General features: G+C 43.7%; 1 protein-coding gene across 1 annotated transcript in view; it reads right to left on the bottom strand.

Moving 5' to 3' along the window:
* ADAMTSL3 (ADAMTS like 3) overlaps positions 1 to 22,451 on the bottom strand; it is a 730,739-nt gene that overhangs the window by 697,800 nt on the left and 10,488 nt on the right. The window contains exon 2 of the mRNA XM_082255626.1: positions 793 to 887. Coding sequence (XP_082111752.1) covers positions 793 to 882 — 90 coding nt within the window. The 5' untranslated portion in view covers positions 883 to 887. The remainder of the gene's footprint in view (positions 1 to 792; positions 888 to 22,451) is intronic.

Raw genomic sequence — 22,451 nt, 5'->3', positions numbered from 1 at the left:
GTTTTCGGTATGTTCTAATGTGTAAGCAAATGTTACCCCTGCTCAGGTGCAATACAAACAATGCTTTGTATTCAGTAAATGGTCAAGGGAAGGGTGGCAGAAAAAGGACACTAGGGCGGTGCTACAGGCTATGAGAGGCACAGCTCTAATATCAGGAGCAGGTACAGTGTAGCAATCCAGCCATGTGTTACACCTGAGCAGAAGTACCATTTGTTTACACATTAGAACTTACTAAAATCTCTGTGCCTAGAGTTGGGCTTTAAAATTAGTTGGTGGGAGTTTGTGCCCATTTAGCCAATTTGTGAGGTCAGGTAATGATGTTGGATCAGAAGACATGGCTTGCAATTGTCATTCTGATTGATCCCTAAGGTTTTAAGTTATTTAGATGAGGATTCTGTGCAGGCCAATCAAGTTCTATGCCAAATTCCTCAAATCATATCTTTATGGACCTGCCTTTGTGCAGAGAGCCATGTTTATGCTGGAACAGTAAAAGGCAATCCCCAAACCTTTGCCACCAGGTTGGAGGTGCCCGATTGTGTAAAAAGTTTTTGTTTTTGCTTTAGCATTATGTGTACCCTTTTACCTAAAACACCGGAATAATTCAGAGAGTTGGCTACATATGTTTGGCCATTTAGTGTATATTTTTGTAGTTTCTTTCATGCTGATGTTGGCCATGGTGAATGCACAAAATTTTGTCTTCATGATTTGAGGATTTATTTACCTAAACTATTTTTACTACAATGTCTCCTTCTTTCCAGTTTCAGAACATTGGGAGGCATGTATTTCACCCACCTGATATCTTGAAGATGGAACAGCCAGCGATATAATTATCCATGCTGCCAGCATTCCTAGCTTGAAGTCAACACACCTTCCCATCCTCATTTAAACTGTAAATGAAAAGAAAAAAAAATGTCAGCCCTATGGAAAACTATGGCACATACCCTGCTCTGCATGATCTAGTTGGTTGAAATTTGACACAGTATGGTAGTATGAGAAGTAAAATTGGAAATACATGACTGAAGGAGAATATGTGCCACTATCCAAAAATATACTATAGCCTTGCTAGTTGATGGGATGAAGCAAATAATGTTTCTTTAAGCTGGCCATACACATTAAAGCTGAATTCTAGGCATGGCAATTTTTATATATTTACATTGGCCCATTGGTGACATGGGTGCCATTCAGAGAACAATTTCCATTTTCTAATAAATGCAAAGTGTTCTCTAATTGGACGGGATGGAGAGCATGATGTCCGCACCAAATCTCACCACCTTGTCCAATCAGAAATGAAAAAACTGTGCCCTGAATGGCAACTTAGCAGCAGGGCAGCTTCTCGGCACAGGAACAAGAAGTTAGTACAGATCCCTGTATTACTGGTGCATGCTGAAGTGATTTACAGCTTCCCCAAGGACCCCACAAGTATGGCACATACATGCTTACATTGGTAGACCAAAGTAAGTATGTAAAAAATAAATTGCCATACCTGAAATTCATCTTGTTTTTGACACCCAGGATTACTCTTTATTAAAATAATGGCATGGTACAATGACAGCAAACTACATGTCAATGCAAAGCAATACAGTGAGACATCAGTAATTTAATGTAATCTGCAGAGAGTTCAAAACAGGTTAAAGTAACTTACTAAGTAAACAGAAAAAACATAATAAAAAGGAGACCCTCACAGAAGATAAACAGCAGAAACACTAATGCCTAATGTTAATGCAGCCAGTAAATATGAAAAGAAAAAACTCATTGTGTCGTCTATACAGTGCTGTATTTTGGCCTAGGCCAACAAGGCCCAGGCCTAGGGCGGCACTTTGCAGGGGGGCAGCAAAAAAGCCGCCCCCTTCCACCTGAGACTCTATTGGCCACTGGTTGCTAGAGCCACCTCTCTCATTCCCCCCCTCTCTCTCACCTTCCCTCTCGCTCGCTCTCATCCCCCCCTCACTCTCTCACCCCTCCTCTCTCTCTTTCATCCTCCTCTCTCTCTCACCCCCCTCTCTCTCTCTGGCCACTGGTTGCTAGAGCGGCCTCTCTCATTGCCCCCCTCTCTCTCTCCCCCCTCTCTTTCGCTCTCATCCCCCCTCTCTCTCACTCCTCTTCTCTCTCTCACCCCCTCTCTCTCTCTCTCATCCCCCCTCTCGCTCTCTCACCCCCCCTCTCTTTCACTCACCCCCCCTCTTTCTCTCTCCCTCACCCACCCCCCCCCCTCTTGTGAGATTTTAGGAGTTAATGCTGGGACTTGTAGTCCTTCAATTTTGGAGGGAGCCACATCCGTTAAAAAAGGAGTGGGGCAAATTTACATAGGAGGGGGAAGGGGGTGCCCAATATTAGTCTTGCCTAGGGCAGCACAAAACCAAAATACACCACTGCGTCTATAGCTGCCAGAACTTGTCATATTTTCTGGGGCAGCCCCTATCAATGTTTATCAATTTGTACCTACGTAAAGCCTGGTACACACTATGAGTTTTTTTCTGTTCAACCTGGCGGGTTGAACAGAAAAAAAAAAAATGGTCACTGTATGGTCGGAGTCACTGTATTATTGATCCGACGTTAGTAAAGCGATCTCCCCCGCTGAGCTATTGTGTTCTGACAGAGGGTGTCCCCCCCCCCCCCCCCCCGACAGAACACTGCAGTCAGCCAAAAGGTCGGACCAGCTGGCATACATACGGGCTCAATGTCGGACGCTTTTTATTGAACCGGCGAGGTTTTCCAGCATTCAACCCGTGTGGACAGCGCTTAACACAGCATTAATTGAAGACTAATATGAGGGCACCAAAAAGGGGGGGGGGGAGGTCCATTTACTAAGTATTTCATTCATAGCATAATACAGATAATACAGTAAGTGAGCAGTATATTAGTGTAGTGAGGCCTTTGCTCATCATCCTGGATGCCCAACAATAAAAGCTCAGGGAAGAGCGGGAGGGACAGCTGCAGATGGGTATTAATACATTCACATACTTACGTCCAGAACTGTGCCACTCTAGGGCAAAAGTACATCCATCTAGGTAATCTATATTAAAGAAAAATGAATAAGGTACCCACGGACATGTCTCTAAGCATCCTCACTCCGTAACGGGCCCACACCTGGGGGGTCCAGTAGCAATCTGAAGTGGGACAAAGAAGGATTGCCCCATAGAGGGTGGTACAGAGACTACTGCTTAGGTTGCATAAAACGTTTCCTAGTTACAGTTACAGTCCAGAATTGAAGAAGAGTAACCCCAATAAGGTGTGGGAGGAAGGCATAGGCCCTAGGGCCTTTATACACTAAGTTGCTTAGTTCTGTAAGGAATCCCAGAAGGGTCACTTCTGGGCAGACCACAGCAATTGCTCTAGTTTGCATAAACCACCATCTAACGGTAACCAGGGTGGCTTCTCAGTAATAGACCAGCAGGTTAGATAGGGCCAGACCTCCACAATGCACTGGTCCCTTGTGACAGCAATAAATCAGATTTTTTTATGTTTTTTTAAAAAACAGTGCTAAAAATATAAAATTTGATAAAATGAATAAGAAAAAAAAATTTTTAAAGCGCCCCCCCCTCGCCGTGAGCTCGCGCACGAAAGAAAACACATACATATGTTGCGCTGCAAATAAAAACAGTGTTCCAACCACACATGTGAGGTATCGCAGCGATCGCCAGAGCAAGAGCAATACTTCTAGAAAAAGACCCCCTCTGTAACTCTAAATGGTAACCGTTAATATTTTTTAAAATGTCGACTGTGGAGATTTTTGAGCAGGGCCGGTACAAGGGGTGGGCGGGAGGAAGAGCTGCCCTGGGCGTCTGTAGCATGGGAGGTGGAGGGGGCGCTGCCAGGAGTGTTTCTGTGACTATTAGTTGACAGGAGAAAGCAGGATGTGCTCTCTCTCTCTTCTCACCAAGCTTCACACTCCTGTCACTGTAGCGGTCGGGACTGTCAGATCGGGACTTCTCCTTCGGCTTCTCCTTACCTTAAAATGTCAGAGCAGAGGAGGAGCGGAGGAGGAGGAGCCTAGGAGAAGACAATTCCTAAACCTTTGCACAGATAGCTGGCGGGAGAGATGCGGCTGCAGAAGGGGAAGAAGATTGCGGCTCAGGAATGACACTGGATGTCAGATCGGGACTATACAGAGTTTGTTACCCGCCTCTCCTCTCAGAAAACAATGTGGAAAGGGGGCGGGTAATAAACTCTGTATAGTCCCGATCTGACATCCAGTGTCATTCCTGAGCCGCAATCTCTCCCGCCAGCTATCCGTGCAAAGCTTTAGGAATCGGCTTCTCCTAGGCTCCTCCTCCACTCTGACATATGAAGATGAGGAGGAGTCTCAGAAGGAGAGAATGTGCCGCGCTGTATCTGAGGTGTGCGTGTTTGAGGAAAGGGAGAACTGCACTGGGGGCACAAATCTTATCCTGTCACCTCCCAAATTCCACCATCTCAGCGCAATTCCCCCCCCCCTCCCATATTGATCCCACCTAGAAGTAATCATCTATTCCCCACCCCTCCTAGTACAAATTCTCTCATCCCCCCCCAGGACAATCCCCAAAAAGTATTTGTACTAGGAGGGGTGGGGAGAAGATGATTACTTCTAGGTGGGATCAATATGGGAGGGGGGGGATTGCGCTGAGATGGGGAATTTGAGAGGCGACAGGATAAGATTTCTTCTAGCAGGGGAATTGGGGGGGTGCTATCGGGGGGGATTTATGCCTGGAGGGGGGTGGGGATTTGTGCCAGGAGGGGGATTTGGGGATTGTCCTTGAAGAGATTATTGGGATGGGGTGGGGGGATTTGTGCCAGAACAGGAAGTCTTGGGGCTGTTAGAGAGGGGTATTTTGGGGGGGGGTTGTGCTAGTAGGAATGATGGGGGGTATTTGTGCTAGGGGGACATTTTTGATGGGGGAGGATTTGAAAGGGGTAAGATTTGTTCTTGGAGGGGAGATTTGGGGGGGTTACTAGGAGGGTGATTTGGGGGGTTGTGCTGGGGGGATTGGGGGATAGAGGATTTGTGCCAGGAGGGGGGGGGGATTTGTGCTGTGGGGTTGGGAGAAGAGGATTTGTGCCAGGAGGGGGGATATGTGCTGGGGATATGGAGGAAGAGGATTTGTGCTAGGAGGGGGGGATTTGTGCTGCTGGGATGGGGGGGGGAGAGAATTTGTGCCAGGAGGGGGGATTTTTGCTGTGGGGATGGAAGGAAGATAATTTGTGTCAGGAGGGGGATTTGTGCTGGTGGGATGGTGGGGGGGAGATAATTTGTGCTAGAAGGGTGGATTTGTGCTGGGGGGATGGGGGGATTTGTGCTAGGAGGGGGATTTGGGGGGGGGGGAGTTGTGCTAGAAGAGTTGATAGGGGATTTGTGCCAGGAAGGGGAATTTTTGGGCTGTTAGATATGGGGATGGGGGGGATTTATGCTAGTTGGGATGATTGGGGGTATTTGTGCTAGAGGGGAAATTTGGGGGTGGGATTTGTGCTAGGAGGGGGGATTTGGTGGGATGTGCTAGGAGGAGGAAATTGGGGGGTTTGTGCTGGGGGGATGAGGGAAGGGGATTTGTGCTAGGAGGGGGAATTTGTGCAAGAAGGGAAAACATTTTTTTTTTTTTTGGGGGGGGATTTGAGGGAGCGGATTTGTGCTAGTAGGAAAATTGATGGGTATTTTTGCTAGGATGGGACATTTGGGGGAGGGGAATATTTGTGCTGGCAGGGGGGATTTGGAGAGGGGAGAATTTGTGCTTGGAGGGGAAATTTGAGGGGTGAGAATGTGTGCTAATGGTGCTTTTTTGAGGAGGGAAAGTTGTGCTAGCAGGGAACATTTGGGAAGAGAGAGGCTTTGAGTTTAGAGAGGATGGGGGGAAAGATTTGTGCTGGGAGGGGGGATTTCAGCAGGGAGAGATGTGTTCTGGGAGGATGGAGAATTTTTGTTTGTGGAAATATTTGGCTTGGAAAGGGAATGTGTGCCAATTAGTGCTCAATTTTCTTTTTTTTATTTTGCTAACACATTTTGCTCCTACATCTTGTGGGGGGGGGGGGGCGCAGTTTGGTGTCTTCGCCCTGGGCGCTGGATGGCCTTGTCCCGGCTCTGTTTTTGAGTACCGTAGTTTGTCACCATTCCACGCAATTTAAACCATAGCATGTTAGGCATCTATTTACTCGGCATGACATCATAGCATATTTTTTGTCCCAGACCCGGAAGCGTCAGATCGCGCAGTATAGCGTTGGCGGTCGTAAAGTGGTTAAACGAAAATCATAAGATCTGGTATTGTACAAGAAAAATGTTCATGCTTGTCCCGTTGGATAATTTTGCATGAGTTGCTGTGATCGGCTCTCAAAAGCTGTGTACTAATGATCAGATTATTGTACGATCGCTTCAAAAGTGGTATTTTTCATACAATTTTCTGATTGTGTGTACAGAAAAGGGCCTATAACTGCCTGCATTTTCTCTGACAGTCATGTCCCTGGTACAGTCTGGATAAAGGAAGGAAAACAAAGTGGTGATGCACACTGCTGACTGTGGCTGAGCCAGAATGAGCGTCACTAAATTTAATCACATGCAAAGCAATTGTTCATGAATAACAGGAAAATGAGGACTGCCAAACGAAGCTGATTAATGTCGTACAGAGCAATATGCTATTCCACCTTCTCACTAACATTCCAGAAGACTGAACGGGAACAGATCAGCCAGCGTTTTATTTGCACCCCGAACTATTGTGGAAAATGGTCATCAAGAAACTCCAGTATAGTCTACAGCTCAGAGAGAAAAAAAAACAGATAAGTGTGCCGTCTAGACAAATGAAATGAAAACATATGAGCTTAGCGGTCACTTTTCAATAAGTAAAACAACTTGTCAAATTGTTATCAAACCCTCTAATCGCAGCCCACAGGAGATCCTCTTCGAGGGCTGGATCAGAACGCGTGTTTATTAAAAGGATCATATCAAGCTGGGGATTAGGAAAGTCAAAACAAATATACAAAGGAAATTATGAAAAGTATGCTTTCCTAGAGTGCATAGTATGTTCATTTCCCTCTGGGTCCGAAAAACAGCGAAATGTTTTCCTCACTTCTCCCCCACTCAAATCACAACACAGCAGTGTGAAGTCATTCTGGGTATGACCACACCAACAATGCATTCAATGTTAACCACTTCCCGTCTGCCCCATAGCAGTTTTGCTTCTACAGGGCGATTCTGTGCAGAATCACATTTATATATATATATGTGATTCTGCACTTTTGCCTGCAGGGGGCACACGCGCTGCTAGCAGGCTGCTGGCGGGCTGCTTCTGCTGTGAATATTCACAGCAGAAGCCGATCTGCGGGTGACGGGCACTTTATGTACTCCGGCATCCGCAGATCGTCGGTAATACACACCGAACGGGGATCTGCTTAAAAGCATGCTGATCAGGCCATATATGTGGGTATCTCTCATCGGTTGCTGGAATCACTAAACCTGGGAGTGGGGGGTTCTGGATGAGACCCCTATAGGCTGACACGTTTCGAAGGACTAGCCTTCTTCTTCAGAGCCTCTGGAGTCTTTAGAATCCATCTCTTCCCCTAGTGAAAGCACCACACTCTTTACACAAAAACACTGGCTAGGCACACATTTAATCCTTTGATTGCCCTAGATGTTTAACCCCTTCCCAGCCAGTGTCAATAGTACAGTGACATATTTTTAGCACTGATCACTGTATTAGTGTCACTGGTTCCTGCAAAGTGTCAAAAGTGTCAATTAGGGGTTTATTTGCAAAATAAGTCACAATTCTGCAGAGAAAGCAATTAGTTTCCAGGTTTTATTGCTAAAGCTTAATTAAACAAGTTGAGGTTAGAAGCTGTGTAAATAGAAGTTTAGGCAACCGCACTCCAAATTAAAAGTAAAGATGAATAAAACCAGTTTATTGAAGATGTCAAAAATCCATAATAACAAAAATCAGAGACAGGGGACAGACATAGTTGACGCATTTCACGAAATTACATTCGCTTAGTCATAACTATGACATTCTCTGTGACGAAACGCGTAAGTCACGGCTTGCTGACGTCATCCCCTTAGCGTCCAGGAAGTGCGGATGAGCACAGCCGACCGGCCGGCGGCTTATACTTTTATGCAAGCTGTTTTCTTCCTGCATGTGAGTGATTTTCTTTATTTATACAATAAAGTCTCTTCTATTTTATACTATGGCGCTCCCCTCTTTGTTTTATGTTGGTGACATCCATCTGGGATCAACTTTCTGAGTGAAACTTGCGGAGCCAGCAAAATATCACTACAATTACCTGAACTTATTTATGTGCATTCCCTTTGGAGGTCTGGTAAGAGGTGTTAAGATCGGTGGAGGATAATTTAGTTCTTATCTGTCAGTAACTTTTGGATTATATGAACACTATATTCACGTCTTGGTAAGGAGTACCTATATGTGCCTGAGTCACTTATCGGTGTCTATTTATTTGGCTATACATCTTACATCAGAATCAATTTTATGCATATTACTTCTGGTGATCAGGTAAGAAGCGCTAAGATTGGTGGTGGGTTTCACAAGTTTGTTTGCCTGTCAGCAATCCTTTTTTATTTGATGAGCACATTTCTTTGTATCTGGTAAGGAGTACCTGCACGAGTTTGATTCACTAGTGGTGTTACTCATTGGTGAAAGCATTGCACTTTTTTATGTGAGTGCATCATATTTATTTATCTATTTTGTGTTGTGTGGTTTTACGCTATGGCGTTCTTTCTTTTTATTTTATGAACACCACACATCCGTATCCTCTGGGAGTTCCACAAGTGTTTGCATTGGTTAAAGGCGTCAAGATTTCTGTCCTTGATTCCCTGCTTATTTAATTTGGCTTTCCGGTAAGCATAATACCATTGGGAGCCTTGAAGTGATCACCTCTTGTTTCTACACATCACCGTTTGTTTTTGGACTTATTTATGGACATTCATTTGTCACAATATTGAACTTTTCAGCGCAAATTTTTTTTTATATTTATTTTGTTATATCTGCCTAATAAGAGGTGTTCTGTAGTTCTAATACATCTATAATTCATGTCTTAGGGTGTCAATACTTATCATACAGTAGGATTAGTGAGTGTTGCTGCCCTAGGACAGGAAGTGCCTTACTGGCAGAACTACCAAGTGAAAATAAAGGACATAAGCAAGAAAAAAAAGGAAACCTATATTTACCACATCTAAGTCCTAAGGTCCTAAGTCTGTCTGTCTGTTCCTTTACAACTGTGTGAATGAGCCCTTATTATACATGGAAATTTTTTACTAACATGAAACAATATGATGCATGGGCAGCTGTGTTCAACCCCTGGCAGCCTGCTACCCTAGACCAGTGGTCCTCGACTCCGGTCCTCAGGGCCCACTAACAGGCCAGATTTTAGGTATTACCTTGGGCAGATGCAGACTAGAGTACTGCAATCACTGAGCAGCAAATTATATCACCTGGGTTGTATTTCAATTATCTTGCAAACCTGGCCTGTTAGTGGGCCCTGAGGACCAGGGTTGAGGACCATTGCCCTAGACCACAGCCTATCTCCCTATATGCAAAAATCTGGATCTGACAATATTGTCTTTCCAGTCTTTTCAGCTACTAAATCACTGTTTGATTTGCATTCATTAAACTCAGACATTTAGGGGACTATTTGCTTTGATGTGTAACACATTACAAAATTCTGGAAGTTTTACAAAATGTGGGTGAAGAAGCCAACTCTGCTCAGCTTTGCTTTGGCTGAAGTGTTGAAAGGATGGGAGTGCCACACTAACTTTACAGCCCTTTGACAGATTTTATTTTGCAACATCGAATGCATTTTGGGGGCTCAGCACTCCCCCTTCATCAGGGCTAAAAACCAGATCATGTAGGTGCCTGAATTGATACAGCTTTATCAGTGCAGGCATCTGCATGATCTGCTTGATGAAGGGGGAGTGCTGAAACTAGTTGGCTGCTACAAAATAAAATCTTTCAAAGGACTGTATAAGCTAGTGCGGTGCTGCCATCCTTTCAATGCTTTGGAGGGTCGAACAGGACACCATGGTTGCTGGTAAGCAGCCTCTAGGACCGCTCACCACTCAACATGTTAAACCATATGTAGCACCCTCCTAGGTGGGTGCTAGGAAAAGCATATTGTGGCCCTGTCTGTTTATCATTAAGCTAGGCTGTCACGTGTTTCCAGGTGTGTCTGTTGAGTCTGGGGAGTCTCCCCACTGTATCCAATGAGGGCTCTCATTGGACAGTGGAGGAAACCTGGCCAATAGCACACCAGGGCTTGTATCTATCCCAGAAGGCGGAGTCTGCCGCAATGCACCCTGGGATGGGGTATAAGTCTGAGGGGAGCATATGACAGAGTGTCTTTAGTGGGAAGCAGAGTCCCGGGAGGAGGCTGACGGCTGTCACTCCTCCTGTCAGAGGAAGCAAGTGTGTCCTGGGCAGTCAGCCTAGAGGACCGGAGGTTGAGCTGGGCTGCAGGAAGGTAGTGCTGTGGACCGAGTGGAGTTGCTGGGCAGAGATTTTCAGGAAAAACAGTGTTGTGAGTATTCGAAACTGCCCAGGGGTCTGTCTAGGATAGGGGACCACTCCAGAAGGTCAAAGGGATCCGGGAGCCAGCTAACCAGTAGAGTGGTTGCAGCAATTTATACAAATAGCTACCACTTAAAGGAGGTTAAAGAGGACTTCTTTATTCAGAAAAGCAGCCACAAGTCAGTTCAGCGTTAACAGGCATCAGGCCAGCTTTAACCAGCGTTAACCGGCATTGACCGGCATCCTGCCAGCTTCAAGTCAGCGCCAATTGGCATTTTTCAAGTGTCTCCACCAAGTTGTACATAGTTGAGCCAAAGGAGTATCCCTCTCATCCCTTCTCCTATCCAAGTTACAAAATAAATACAAAAACCCAAAGATACTGGACTGGTCATTGTCTCAGTGCTCACACTTGGGGAAACATGCTCAAAGGGACTTTTGTTGCACCCGGTGACGCAGGGGGACCCATATCCAGCAAAACGGCTGGGAATTGTGCTACACATGTCACCATAAAGTTCAGTGCCCCCATACCACAAAAAAACTGCTTTGCTTTTGGTCACACAGTACTTAATGAACTTAGAGGATGAATGGATCTTATTGTTCCTTCAACCAGAGCCTCATTTTAAATTTTTGCACCCTTCACGAGTTTGTGTTAAAGTACTCAGTGCAATTTAAAAATCCTTCCTTTTGTTTTTCTTTCACTTTCCTTCCTTATTTTCTTTTTTCTAGTCTCTTCTGTAGTAGTCAATGGAAGGACAGGTATCCTGTCTCCTAGACATGTCTGCTGGCATGACTGCACCTTCTGCAATAACCTGTCTACCTCTAGACGAACACACTACTGAAATATCTGCAAATAATTTAAGTCCAAGAATAACTTTCACTTAGCCAAACAGTGTTTTTATTACCTACCATTTCATTGTGGAAACAATAAGTTGCACCTGCCACATAACTCAGCAAATGTGTTTGCATATTCCCACAGACCTATATATCTAAACTTTCTGGTCTCATACTTTCGCTCTCATCCAGATTGTCCATTTATACAAGCAGGACCAGATTAGAAATCTGGCAGAAAAGAGAAGGGTTGGTGTTTTTAGGAGAATTTGAGGGTTTATTATAGCTTCGGCAAGCATCTCTGTTTTAGTAAGCTATGTCCTAATACAAAAGCAAATATCAGTATGGTGCTATAATGTCCTGTTTTTTTTAATGCACTGCAGTGGCTACTACAGCAGTTATGCACTTCCACAGGGTTGAGCCAGATATGGAATATGCAATTGTACATTGGTCCAAGCTCAACCAGTGTAAGTATGCAAAGAAAAAAAAATAAACGTGAATTCAGCTTTAAAAAATACATAAACAGTATTTCCTAGAAAAAAAAGAAAAAAAGGAAAGGCAGTTTTTTATGATACACAATGCTGAAGCAAACTAAATGTCACCCAGCTAGTGTTTAGATCTACATTTTTTTTTAAACAAGCTAGATACTGCACCTTTAGGGCCCATTTAGATTCTTCAGACAGTGTGTAATGTTGTGCCTGCTTTAAAGAGGTTGTGTAAACCCATAGATTTATTTATTTTTTTCGCAACCTGAAAGAGAAACACATAATAAGCTTGTATGCACCGCATACTAGCTCATTATGAAATACTTACCTTAGAACGAGCCCCCGCCGTGCCGCCAGCTTACCTGTATGACGGGGGACATGTCCAGTCGCCCCTCTTCCAGGATCGCGGCATCCGGCCATCTGATTGGCCGGAGCCGCGGTGACATCACTCCCGCACACGCGCGCAGGAGCCGACGGTCACGGCACGGGACTCTGAAGGAACGGCACCAGCGGCCGTTCCTTCAGAGCGCATGCGCCAGTGACGTCACTGGCTGCATGTAAGGTAAATATCTCCTAAACGGTACATGTTTAGGAGATATTTACAGTACCTATAGGTAAGCCTTATCATAGGCTTACCTATAGGTAAAAGTGTCAGAGGAGGGTTTACTTCCTCTTTAAGGAAGCCCTTTTATTATAAGTATGATGGCAGTGCACCTTAACACTCCAAAAAAGCGAGAATGTACCACTTTTTTTTTACACAACCCAATACCATGGGGTGTATTTATAAAGCAGTGAATGTGACTTACACAAAACATTCTCTGGTGCAAAATCTTCCAGGTCCAGTTTTAAATAACAGTGTTTGATTCTTCACCAGAGAATTTTTGCAAAATTCACATTTATACAGAGACATTGATCTACATATATTTTATGGTATGTTGTGTTGCATTGGATGCTGTCTTTTGTCCACTACAATGTGAAAATTGCCAATTGCCTGCTAGAGTGCGGAAGTGGTGCCCACATCCCTAAATACGAGAATAATCTGTACAGATCCCCCATGGGTGGGATTTTTAGGGCATACATCACTTTAAAAAAGGTATACATTTTACTACAAATAACTGTGTAGAATTCACAATATACAAACATTAAAAACAATGCGGTAAAGAGCTACGTTGTACAACCATAGTTCATTGTAACAGAAACAACCACCCAACGCATTTCAGAAATTCAAGAATTTTCTTCTTTCCTCAGGGGTAATGAACTATAGATTACAATCATTCTATTGTATGAAAAATACATAATTCAGTCATGGATTCAAGACACATACAATATATAATATTACATTTAGGTCTTTACATATAGTATATTGATACTGACCGATTGGAGGTGTACACTAAACAAAACCGCATGAGTAAAAACTATAATCCTGATTGTTGTCCACACCAAGCACCATAAAAAGGTCAACACTAGAGAGGAGAGCCCACAGTCCAGGAGTACATCCGAATCAGCAAGGGTACATGAAAAAAGTCCCTGGATATCTAGATCTATCAAGTGAAAAATTAGTAGGTAAGTAAACCCATTCCCATCCTTGTGGCTTCTGCTGGGCCAAACAAACCCCCATAGATTAAATGTCTGCCTACCTTACAAGCCACCGTCAGAGGGGGGGGGCAGGTAGGTCCCACTAGTTATGGATGGGTATTTGTGCTGAATATATACTGTGTCATGACCAATAGTTGGTTCAATTAGGCAGACCGGGGAGCGTCGCAATGCTGAGATCTGAGGGGTAATGTATGAGCATCTAATATGATATGATGGGAAGAGGGGGGGGGGAAACCCTAGTGTGTTGGGGTGCCACTCAAAAAAATGGCAGATCAACACACAACAGCTCAGTGTATGTGTTATAGTTGCATGTGGTAAAATATGATTTATGTACTTACTGTAAAATCTTTTTCATGAAGCCTATAAAAGGGACACAAGAATTTAGGAATTTTGGGTTATACAGCCACCTACAAGAGGCTGGGACACTGGTAAACAAAAATGGCTAGATCCCCTGTATACCACCACCTCTAACCATAGCATCTTAACCTAAATTAGCCTAACTAAACGGGTGGGCAACATCCATTTAGATATCCAACCAGTGTAGAGCTCATACTACAAAATAATATCTGAAGGTGTCATTGCCTGAATCAAGGCTAGATGAAGAAAGGGCAAAGCAAAAAAGGAAACCAGAAAGGACCCTGTAAATAACTAACACAATACACAAAGGTCTGGAAAACCAGAGTCGGTGCCTAAAAGGTCACAATCCAGGCTAGGCCCCCAACCTTCCAGGTCTGGGTATGGTCTCCTAAGGCTGCTAAGGATTTGTTGTTCCAGGAAACATTTTTAAAGTCTTAATTGAAGTCACCAAACAAGAAATATCTACAGTCTACCTAATATCTTAATTGTAGACAATTAAGTGAAAAATCTAAGAATAAAAAGGTCTGGCAAAAATACAGTTTACCTTTTATTTCAGCAGAGCCTAAAGAAAAGGCATCAAACCTGAGACCTAACAATTAGAAGTGGGATTATGTCGGGGCTGACATTTTTTGCTTGCCAATGTCTCCACCTCCTGTAAGTGGCAGTTTAACCCATCTGTTTAAGAATTCTATGTTCTTCAATTGACGAAAAAGAAAATGTGTGTTTTACCATGTCACTGTAATGTGACTATCTGAATGGACCCTTAAAGGACCCTTAAACGACTACATCCTTCAGCTTACTAGGATCCACACACAGCCACGCCACCGGTGCCTAACCATAGGGACTGGCTCCCAGTGTCATGCCACATATTGTCAACTCAGTCAACTCTCCTTCTACTTGGCAACAAACTCTGAAATAGGAAACAGCACAGGAGGATCATGTAATGTATATTTAGAGGATCATTTTATGGTCATTTACACATTATAAGTGAAGGTTTTCAATGCATGTACTAGGACATTGCATAAGAATCACAGAACTCTGCCTTAATAAACCTGCTCTCTTCACAATGTCAGGGAAAGGATAAAATCCCTGTTCTAATAATGGTCTTTGACTGATGATATTAAGGATAGAGGATCTATAAATACTTTAAGCTTTATTATCACTATGCAAGTCCTGAAGCAGAAACACAATAGAGGACGGTTGAGCTTGTGTGCACAAACTTCAAAAAAAGAATTACAAACAGAACATGAACTTTAGTAGAGAATATGCTATCTGCTTAGGTCTGCCGGTTATTTTTGGAGGAAATTTTGGAAACATAAAGTTAGCTTCCACCAAATTTTTTATTTTGTAGCAGAAATAGAAGCTTGACTACGTCACTACCCTGTGCCAGAATGGATAAAACATATTCTCTTTAGTAAATAGTCTTCCTATATTAAGAGTGCGCCTATAATCCCACAATAAACGTCCACATACAACATGCGAAAATATAGACTCCTGTAAACATACAACCATATGTGTTATTTAAGACAGAAGGGGTCATTTACTAAAACCCTGGTGCCTAGCTTGCGTCCCCTGAGTACTTATTGTGCAGCTATCGGGCCCTTAAATAAAGTAGTCTGTGTTTGGTGCTTACTCAGGCCAACAAAGAAAATATTCTTTAGACTGGGCTTCTAGCAGATAAATGGTTTGGTTTATTTCTTTCACACTACCGAAACTTTTTTATAGGCGATCTCTTATCTCTGTTTGTTTTTTTTTTTTAAATTTAAGGGGCTCCTAGGAGCAAAAATGTGGAAGCATTGATCTGTAAAAGGTCTGTAGAAGTCTAGTGTAATGTGCTTCAGTCTGTGACAGTCCCTGAAGCATATTCTCAGCCTTCAACAACTCATATCATGTTCCCAATTTCTGAGGATCTCTTGTAGCATAAATGCAGTCTCTGACCATCTCTTGTAGAACGCCCATAGTCTCTGATCATCTCCTGCTCTATTTGTGCAATTCCTTATAGTTTTATATAACATTAGATTCACTCAATATCATGTGTGGCCTTTTGGTGATGTCAGGGACCTCACTTGAGGCCCCCTCTATCAAGTAAGGTAACCACCACTGTTCTAAAATATTAGAGACTTCACTGTGCAAAGTGAAAGCTTTGAGTTTAATATATTAGGTGAATATGTGTTCATAGTCCTTATCCAATAATGGACAAGGAACAAATTCAGTATTTATTTAAATTTCCCCTGCCCATAAATGTGTGTGCAAAGTTAACACAGCTTCACTTGATTTACTAAGGTCAGAGAACACTCACTTTGCAAAGTCAACATTCTCTACTTGTTTGGTAAATCAAGTAGAGTATTTAATGGACTCAGTGGGTTGCATGTGTTATTGATTTTGATATTCAGAAGGCCATGTTTTACTTGTTACCTATACTTGAAAATAAAAATTAACTTTGTCATTGTAATAAATATCCAACTCCAGCCAAGACTTTTTGGTTTGTTTTGGATGGAGTGTTAAAGCATTAGACCTGGTCAGGTTTCAACTGCTGTGGATGCGACGCTAAACATTTGGAAAGCAAGTCAGGGCAAATCTGTCCAACAAGGAGACAAAAAGAAAAAATGAATAGAGGTTTTAACTACTCTTTACTTCTTCTTGCTTCTTCTTGTGTTTCCCCTTTAAGGAGGCTCTGCTTACCTATTGTTCAGGTCATGGGCATAATAGATAGACAGGAATTGATAGGAAATCTCTCCAACAGGGATACAGAAACTAATTAAAAAAATTGAAACACTATCCAAAATTAAAAGAAAGATTTTCAGTAATGATAAGTCAAACACCCCCGGGGTTCCGATCACACCAGAACACTGCGAACAGGGGAAAAGTTCATTAGAACATGCAAACTCCATTAAAGTCTATATGACTCGAACATGAAAAATCAAAAGTGCTCATTTTAAAGGCTCAAATGCAAGTTATTGCCTGGGGGGTCCACTTAATGTGCCTGTAAAGTGGTGCATTTGTGCGATGTATGTAGCCTGCTGTAGCAATACTGACATTTCTAAAGGAAAAAATGTCATTTAAACTTGCACGCGGCTGTAATGTATTGTCAGTTTCTGGCAATACAGATAAAAAAACATGAAAAAAATGGCTGGGGCCCCCCCAGTCTATACCAGGCCCTTTGAGTCTGCTAAGGATTTTAAGGGGAACCCCAAGCCAAAAATGAAAAAAAACGGCGTGGGGTCCCCCCCAAGATCCATACCAGACCTTTATCCAAGCAAGCAGCCTGGCTGGCCAAGATTGGGGGAGGGCGAGAGAGTGAGTGCTTCACCCCCCCTCCTGAACCATACCAAGCCGATTGCCCTCAGAATGGGGGGGCTTCGGGTGCCCTCTACCTGGACAACCCTGGGCTGTGGTTGTCGGGGTCTGCGGGTGGAGGCTTATCAGAATTAGAAGGGTATTCACTGAAGTAACCCAAGACATGGAAAGTAAAGGTGGAGGAAGATATAAATCACTACGGATCACCTTGAATTTATTGATTTTCAGTTTTTTGGACACTTATATATTATTTGGTTCTAAAAGGAATGTGTTGTTTTGCTTAAGATTCAAACAGAAGCACTCTTTATTAAATATTTATTTATTGGCACACCTGGTCACTTTAGAAAATAAGCACTTTATGTTTAAATTGGATGAAAGGCACTCCATATCTATTTATTATTTACCAGCATGGATTGATTGAATTTTAGGTGATGCACAAAAGCACTTGATAATCATTTAAACACAATACCCCTTTTCACCTGTAATATAGACTTTTATAGAAGCACACCAGCACTTTAAATATATATATATATTAATGATTGTTTTATTATGAAGATATTTAGAAGAAAAAATAGAGTGTTACATTAATATAGCGTGTATACACTTTTTGGGGCTAGAAGAAAATTGAACGCAAGAAGTTTTGGTTTAAAAACACCCTGAAGCGCAATACAACCCCCTACACAATTTTCACTGAAGCTGTTTACTTAGTACCAGTTTAAGTATATGCAGCATTAGGGTGATTAGTGGCCTCTCTCTGTGTTAACGCAGGAACCATACCTATAAATACTTATCAGAATCTGTGACAGCTCTTTTATAGGAAAGGGGCAGGGACACCACCCGGTGGCATCGCCCCTTCTGATGTGACATCAGTCATTTATTCATTGCACCAGCGCAGTGCATTATGGGGCGCTCGTGACGTCATGTTACTATAAAAGAGCTGTCACAGCTCAAGCAGCTTATTACACAGGAGGCGTGTGAAAAGGCAGGAGTGTTTTTATTTATTTTTTTCTATTTTTCAGGTGCGGCAGCAGGTGATGTGATTGGCGATGGATTTACATCGGGGGACACAGTTTTTTATTTTTATTTTTAAATAAAAGACTTGTCAAAAACTGGCTTTTGTCTTTATTTTTTTCCATTCACATGGGGGGGCGGGATCTGGGGGCCCCAGATTCTTATAAGCCCCCCCACCCACAGACCCTGACAACCACAGCCCAGGGTTGTCCGGGAAAAGGCTCTTGTCCCCATCAACATGGGGACAAGGTGCTTTGGGGGGAACACCAAAGCACCCTCCCCATGTTGAGGGCACGCAGCTTGGTATGGGTTAGGAGGGGGGGCGCTTGCTCATCTCCCCCCCTAACCTGGCCAGCAAGTCTGCTTGCCCAGATAAGGGTCTGGTATGGATTGTGGGGTAGACCCCACGTCGTTTTTTTTTTTTTTTTTTTCAATTTTGGCGTGGAGTTCTCCACTGGCCTGGTATGGATTTTGGGGGGTACCCCACGCCATTTTTGTTCTAAATTCAGGCAACAGAACCTGATGCTGCAAAAAAAAATTGCTGCTGACGCAGAAGGACGCGCTAGTACCAGCGACAAAGAAGGAGGAGAACTAATAATGCAGCAGCAGAACCTGATGCTGCAAAAAATAAAAATCGCTGCTGATGCAGAAGGATGCACTAGTACCAGTGACAAAGAAGGGGGTGAACTAATATTGCAGCAACAGAACCTGATAAAAGAGCTGTCACAGCTCAAGCAGCTTATTACACGGGAGGCGTGTGAAAAGGCAGGAGTGTTTTTATTTATTTTTTTCTATTTTTCAGGTGCGGCAGCAGGCGATGTGACTGGCGATGGATTTACATCGGGGGACACAGTTTTTTATTTTTATTTTTAAATAAAGGACTTGTCAAAAACTGGCTTTTGTCTTTATTTTTTCCATTCACATGGGGGGGCGGGATCTGGGGGCCCCAGATTCTTATAAGCCCCCCACCCACAGACCCTGACAACCACAGCCCAGGGTTGTCCGGGAAAAGGCTCTTGTCCCCATCAACATGGGGACAAGGTGCTTTGGGGGGAACCCCAAAGCACCCTCCCCATGTTGAGGGTAAGTGGCTTGGTATGGTTTAGGAGGGGGGGCGCTTGCTCATCTCCCCCCCTATCCTGGCCAGCCAGGCTGCTTGCCCAGATAAGGGTCTGGTATGGATTGTGGGGGAGACCCCACGTCGTTTTTTTTTTTTTTTTTTCAATTTTGGCTTGGAGTTTTCCACTGGCCTGGTATGGATTTTGGGGGGTACCCCACGCCATTTTTGTTCTAAATTCAGGCAACAGAACCTGATGCTGCAAAAAAAAATTGCTGCTGACGCAGAAGGACGCGCTAATACCAGCGACAAAGAAGGAGGAGAACTAATAATGCAGCAACAGTACCCGATGCTGCAAAAAATAAAAATCGCTGCTGATGCAGAAGGATGCACTAGTACCAATGACAAAGAAGGGGGTGAACTAATATTGCAGCAACAGAACCTGATGCTGCAAAAAAAATTGCTGCTGACACAGGGTGCACTATTACCAGCGACAAAGAAGGGGGGAAACCAATAATGCAGCAACAGAACCTGATGCTGCAAAAAAATAATAATCGTTGCTGACGCAGAACGCACTAGTACTAGCGACAAAGAAGGGAGAGAACTAATAATTCAGCAACAGAACCTGATGCTGCAAAAAAAATAAATAAAATAAAATTGAAAAGCAATATATATATATATATATATATCAATGAAATAAAAAGGGTATCAGTGGGGTGACACAGACGTGTTGTATACAATACACTTCAGTGGCCTCACTACAATCACAGCACAGCACTAAACTGACTGCACTACACTGTGTAACATAAGAGCCAGCCCTACACTACACTGCACTGCTTGATATATATCCTGCAATAACTGATAAATATATATATATATATATATATATATATACTCAACTGCCTGATATATCCTGCAATAGCTGAAAAAACTTATACACTACACTGGCTGATCTATTACTAGATACAACACACAATCCACTAACTTCCTGCCTAATCTCATTCCTATCTCGCCTAACACACTCTACACTGCTGCCGCATAAGCAGCAGCTTTATATAGTGTGGGGCGTGAACTTAGCCCCTGAATCATGATTGGCTAAAGGCACCCTGCCTTTGTCCAATCACGGTGCTGACAGGGCATTGTGCTGTGATTGGCCAAAGCATACAGGTCATGTGCATGCTTTGGCCAATCATCAGACAATCAGTAATGTATTCACTACACCAGGGCAGTGCATTATGGGGCTCTCATCGGCGGGCGATCTTCCTGCCGAGCGCCCCATTTGTTTGTGTGTTCAGAGAACACTCGACTCCACTTGACTCGACTCGGACTCGAAGCTCATCCTTAATTTTCTGTAGTAATGAGCTTGGATGTGGCTCGAAACCCATAAGGACGCTGTAAGTGCCAACCCAATCAGCTGTGGCCAGGGTATTCCTTGCTTTACAGCTGCATGTACACAAAAGTGTGGGGATGCTCATGACATGTGCAGGACATCATTGGCCTAATATGGTCATGTGGTCAATGTCTTTGACCTAATATGGCCATGGGGCCATAATAGGTCAATGATGTCATGGGCATCTCTGCCCATTTGTATACATACAGCTGTGAAAGAACCAGATGCAGCTGATTGGGCTGGCACAGAGAGTTTCCTTCTCAGTTCGAACGAACATGAGTTCAGACTAAACCCAAGCCCTACCTTAGTACTTACTGGAACTGGGCTTTAAAGTGGTAGTAAAGTCAGTTATTTAAAAATCCGTTGACAGGCAGGCTTATAACAGAAGAGACCCTAGAGGTCTTTTCTGTCATAAATGTCCCCCCTGCCTGCCACACATGCGCAGCTCAGATTAAGGCCCACTCTGTGTGATGCGGCGATGGGGGGTGACGTCACTTCGGCCAATCAAGGAACCAAAAATACAAAACCCAGAATGAAGACCCAGTGAAGATGGAAGTGCTGAGGACCTGGGGGAGCCCTGATAGTGCATCTCTGAGGGGCTCCGTTTGTAGGTTAGTCTGTCATAATGTACTAGCAAGCACTGCATACCAGTACATTATGACTTAAAGTGGTTGTAAAGGCAGACGTTTTTTATCTTAATGCTTTAAGATATCGGCTGTCCGAGACTCCCCTGCTAATTTGCCTCCTTACTGGCTGAGACAGCAACAAGAAGCCAATGGCTCCAGCTGCTGTCAATCAAATTCAGTGAGCCAATGAGGAGAGAAAGGGTGCTGGGATGGGCTGGGCTGGGCTGGGCGCCGCTCCATGTCTGAATGGACACAGGGTGCTGAGACTCGGCTTGGGAGCCCCCATAGCAAGCTGCTTTCTGTGGGGGCACTCAACAGGAGGGATGGCCAGGAGCACCAAAGAGGGACCCAAGAAGAGGGGGATCTGGGCTGCTCTGTGCAAAACCAACTGAACAGAGTAAGTAACTATAAAATATTTGTTATATTTTATAAAACTCAAGACTTAAGTATCACTTTAAAGTGATTCTAAAAGGTTAAAATTAAAAAACAGAGCAGCTCAGATGCTCTGCTCGGGTCCCCTAGCCAGAGCTCCCAGCTCCTCCTCCCTGCTGAGTTCCCCCAATAGCAAGCCTCTTGCTATGGGGGCACTCGAGTAAGCTAGCTCCCAAGCTGCACTCCTGTAAATGGAAATTGTCTATTCACATACAGAGTGCTGCTCAGCCCCAACCCCACTCTATTCCCATTGGCTCACTGGCTGTGACAATAGCTCCTGCTTCTTTGTGAGCCAGTAAGGAGAGAGAGACCCAGAAGAGACCCAGCTCTCATGCACATCGCTGGATCAAGATGGGGCTCAGGTAAGTATGGGGGGAGGGGGAGCTGCACCCAGAAGGTTGTTTACCCTAATGCATTGGCTGCATTAGGGTAAAAAAACCTCTGCCTTTGTGACACATGATGTCATAAGGTAAGGCCTTTGTGACACATGACGTTATAAGGTAAGGCAGTTCTCCAGTGGACTTCATTGGATAGCCATGCCCCATGGCTATATAACAAATGGTAGACAGTGGGAGACAATACAACGGAGGAAGACTGCGTAAAAAGAAGATTGTCTTTTTTTTTTGTTTTTAGCAGGTAAACAGCGGCGAGGAAGAAGACAGCACCAGGGAGACAAGACTGTACTGGAGGAAAAAGAGATTGGTACAGGAGAATGAAGACACCTAGCTTCGACAGGGAAAGGACTTGTCAAAAACCGTCTCTTGATTTTTTTTAACACTTCACTGCTTTTTGGGGTAAATGGGTAGGGGTACAATGTACCCCATACTCATTCACATAGGGAGAGGTGCTGGAATCTGGGGGCCTCCTTTTTTAAAGGGAGCTTCCAGACTCGAACAAGCTTCC

Source organism: Pelophylax lessonae (genome assembly GCF_965119305.1).
Source record: "Pelophylax lessonae genome assembly, chromosome: 4".
NCBI lineage: Eukaryota > Metazoa > Chordata > Amphibia > Anura > Ranidae > Pelophylax > Pelophylax lessonae.
This window is presented reverse-complemented; position numbering and strand designations above follow the sequence as displayed.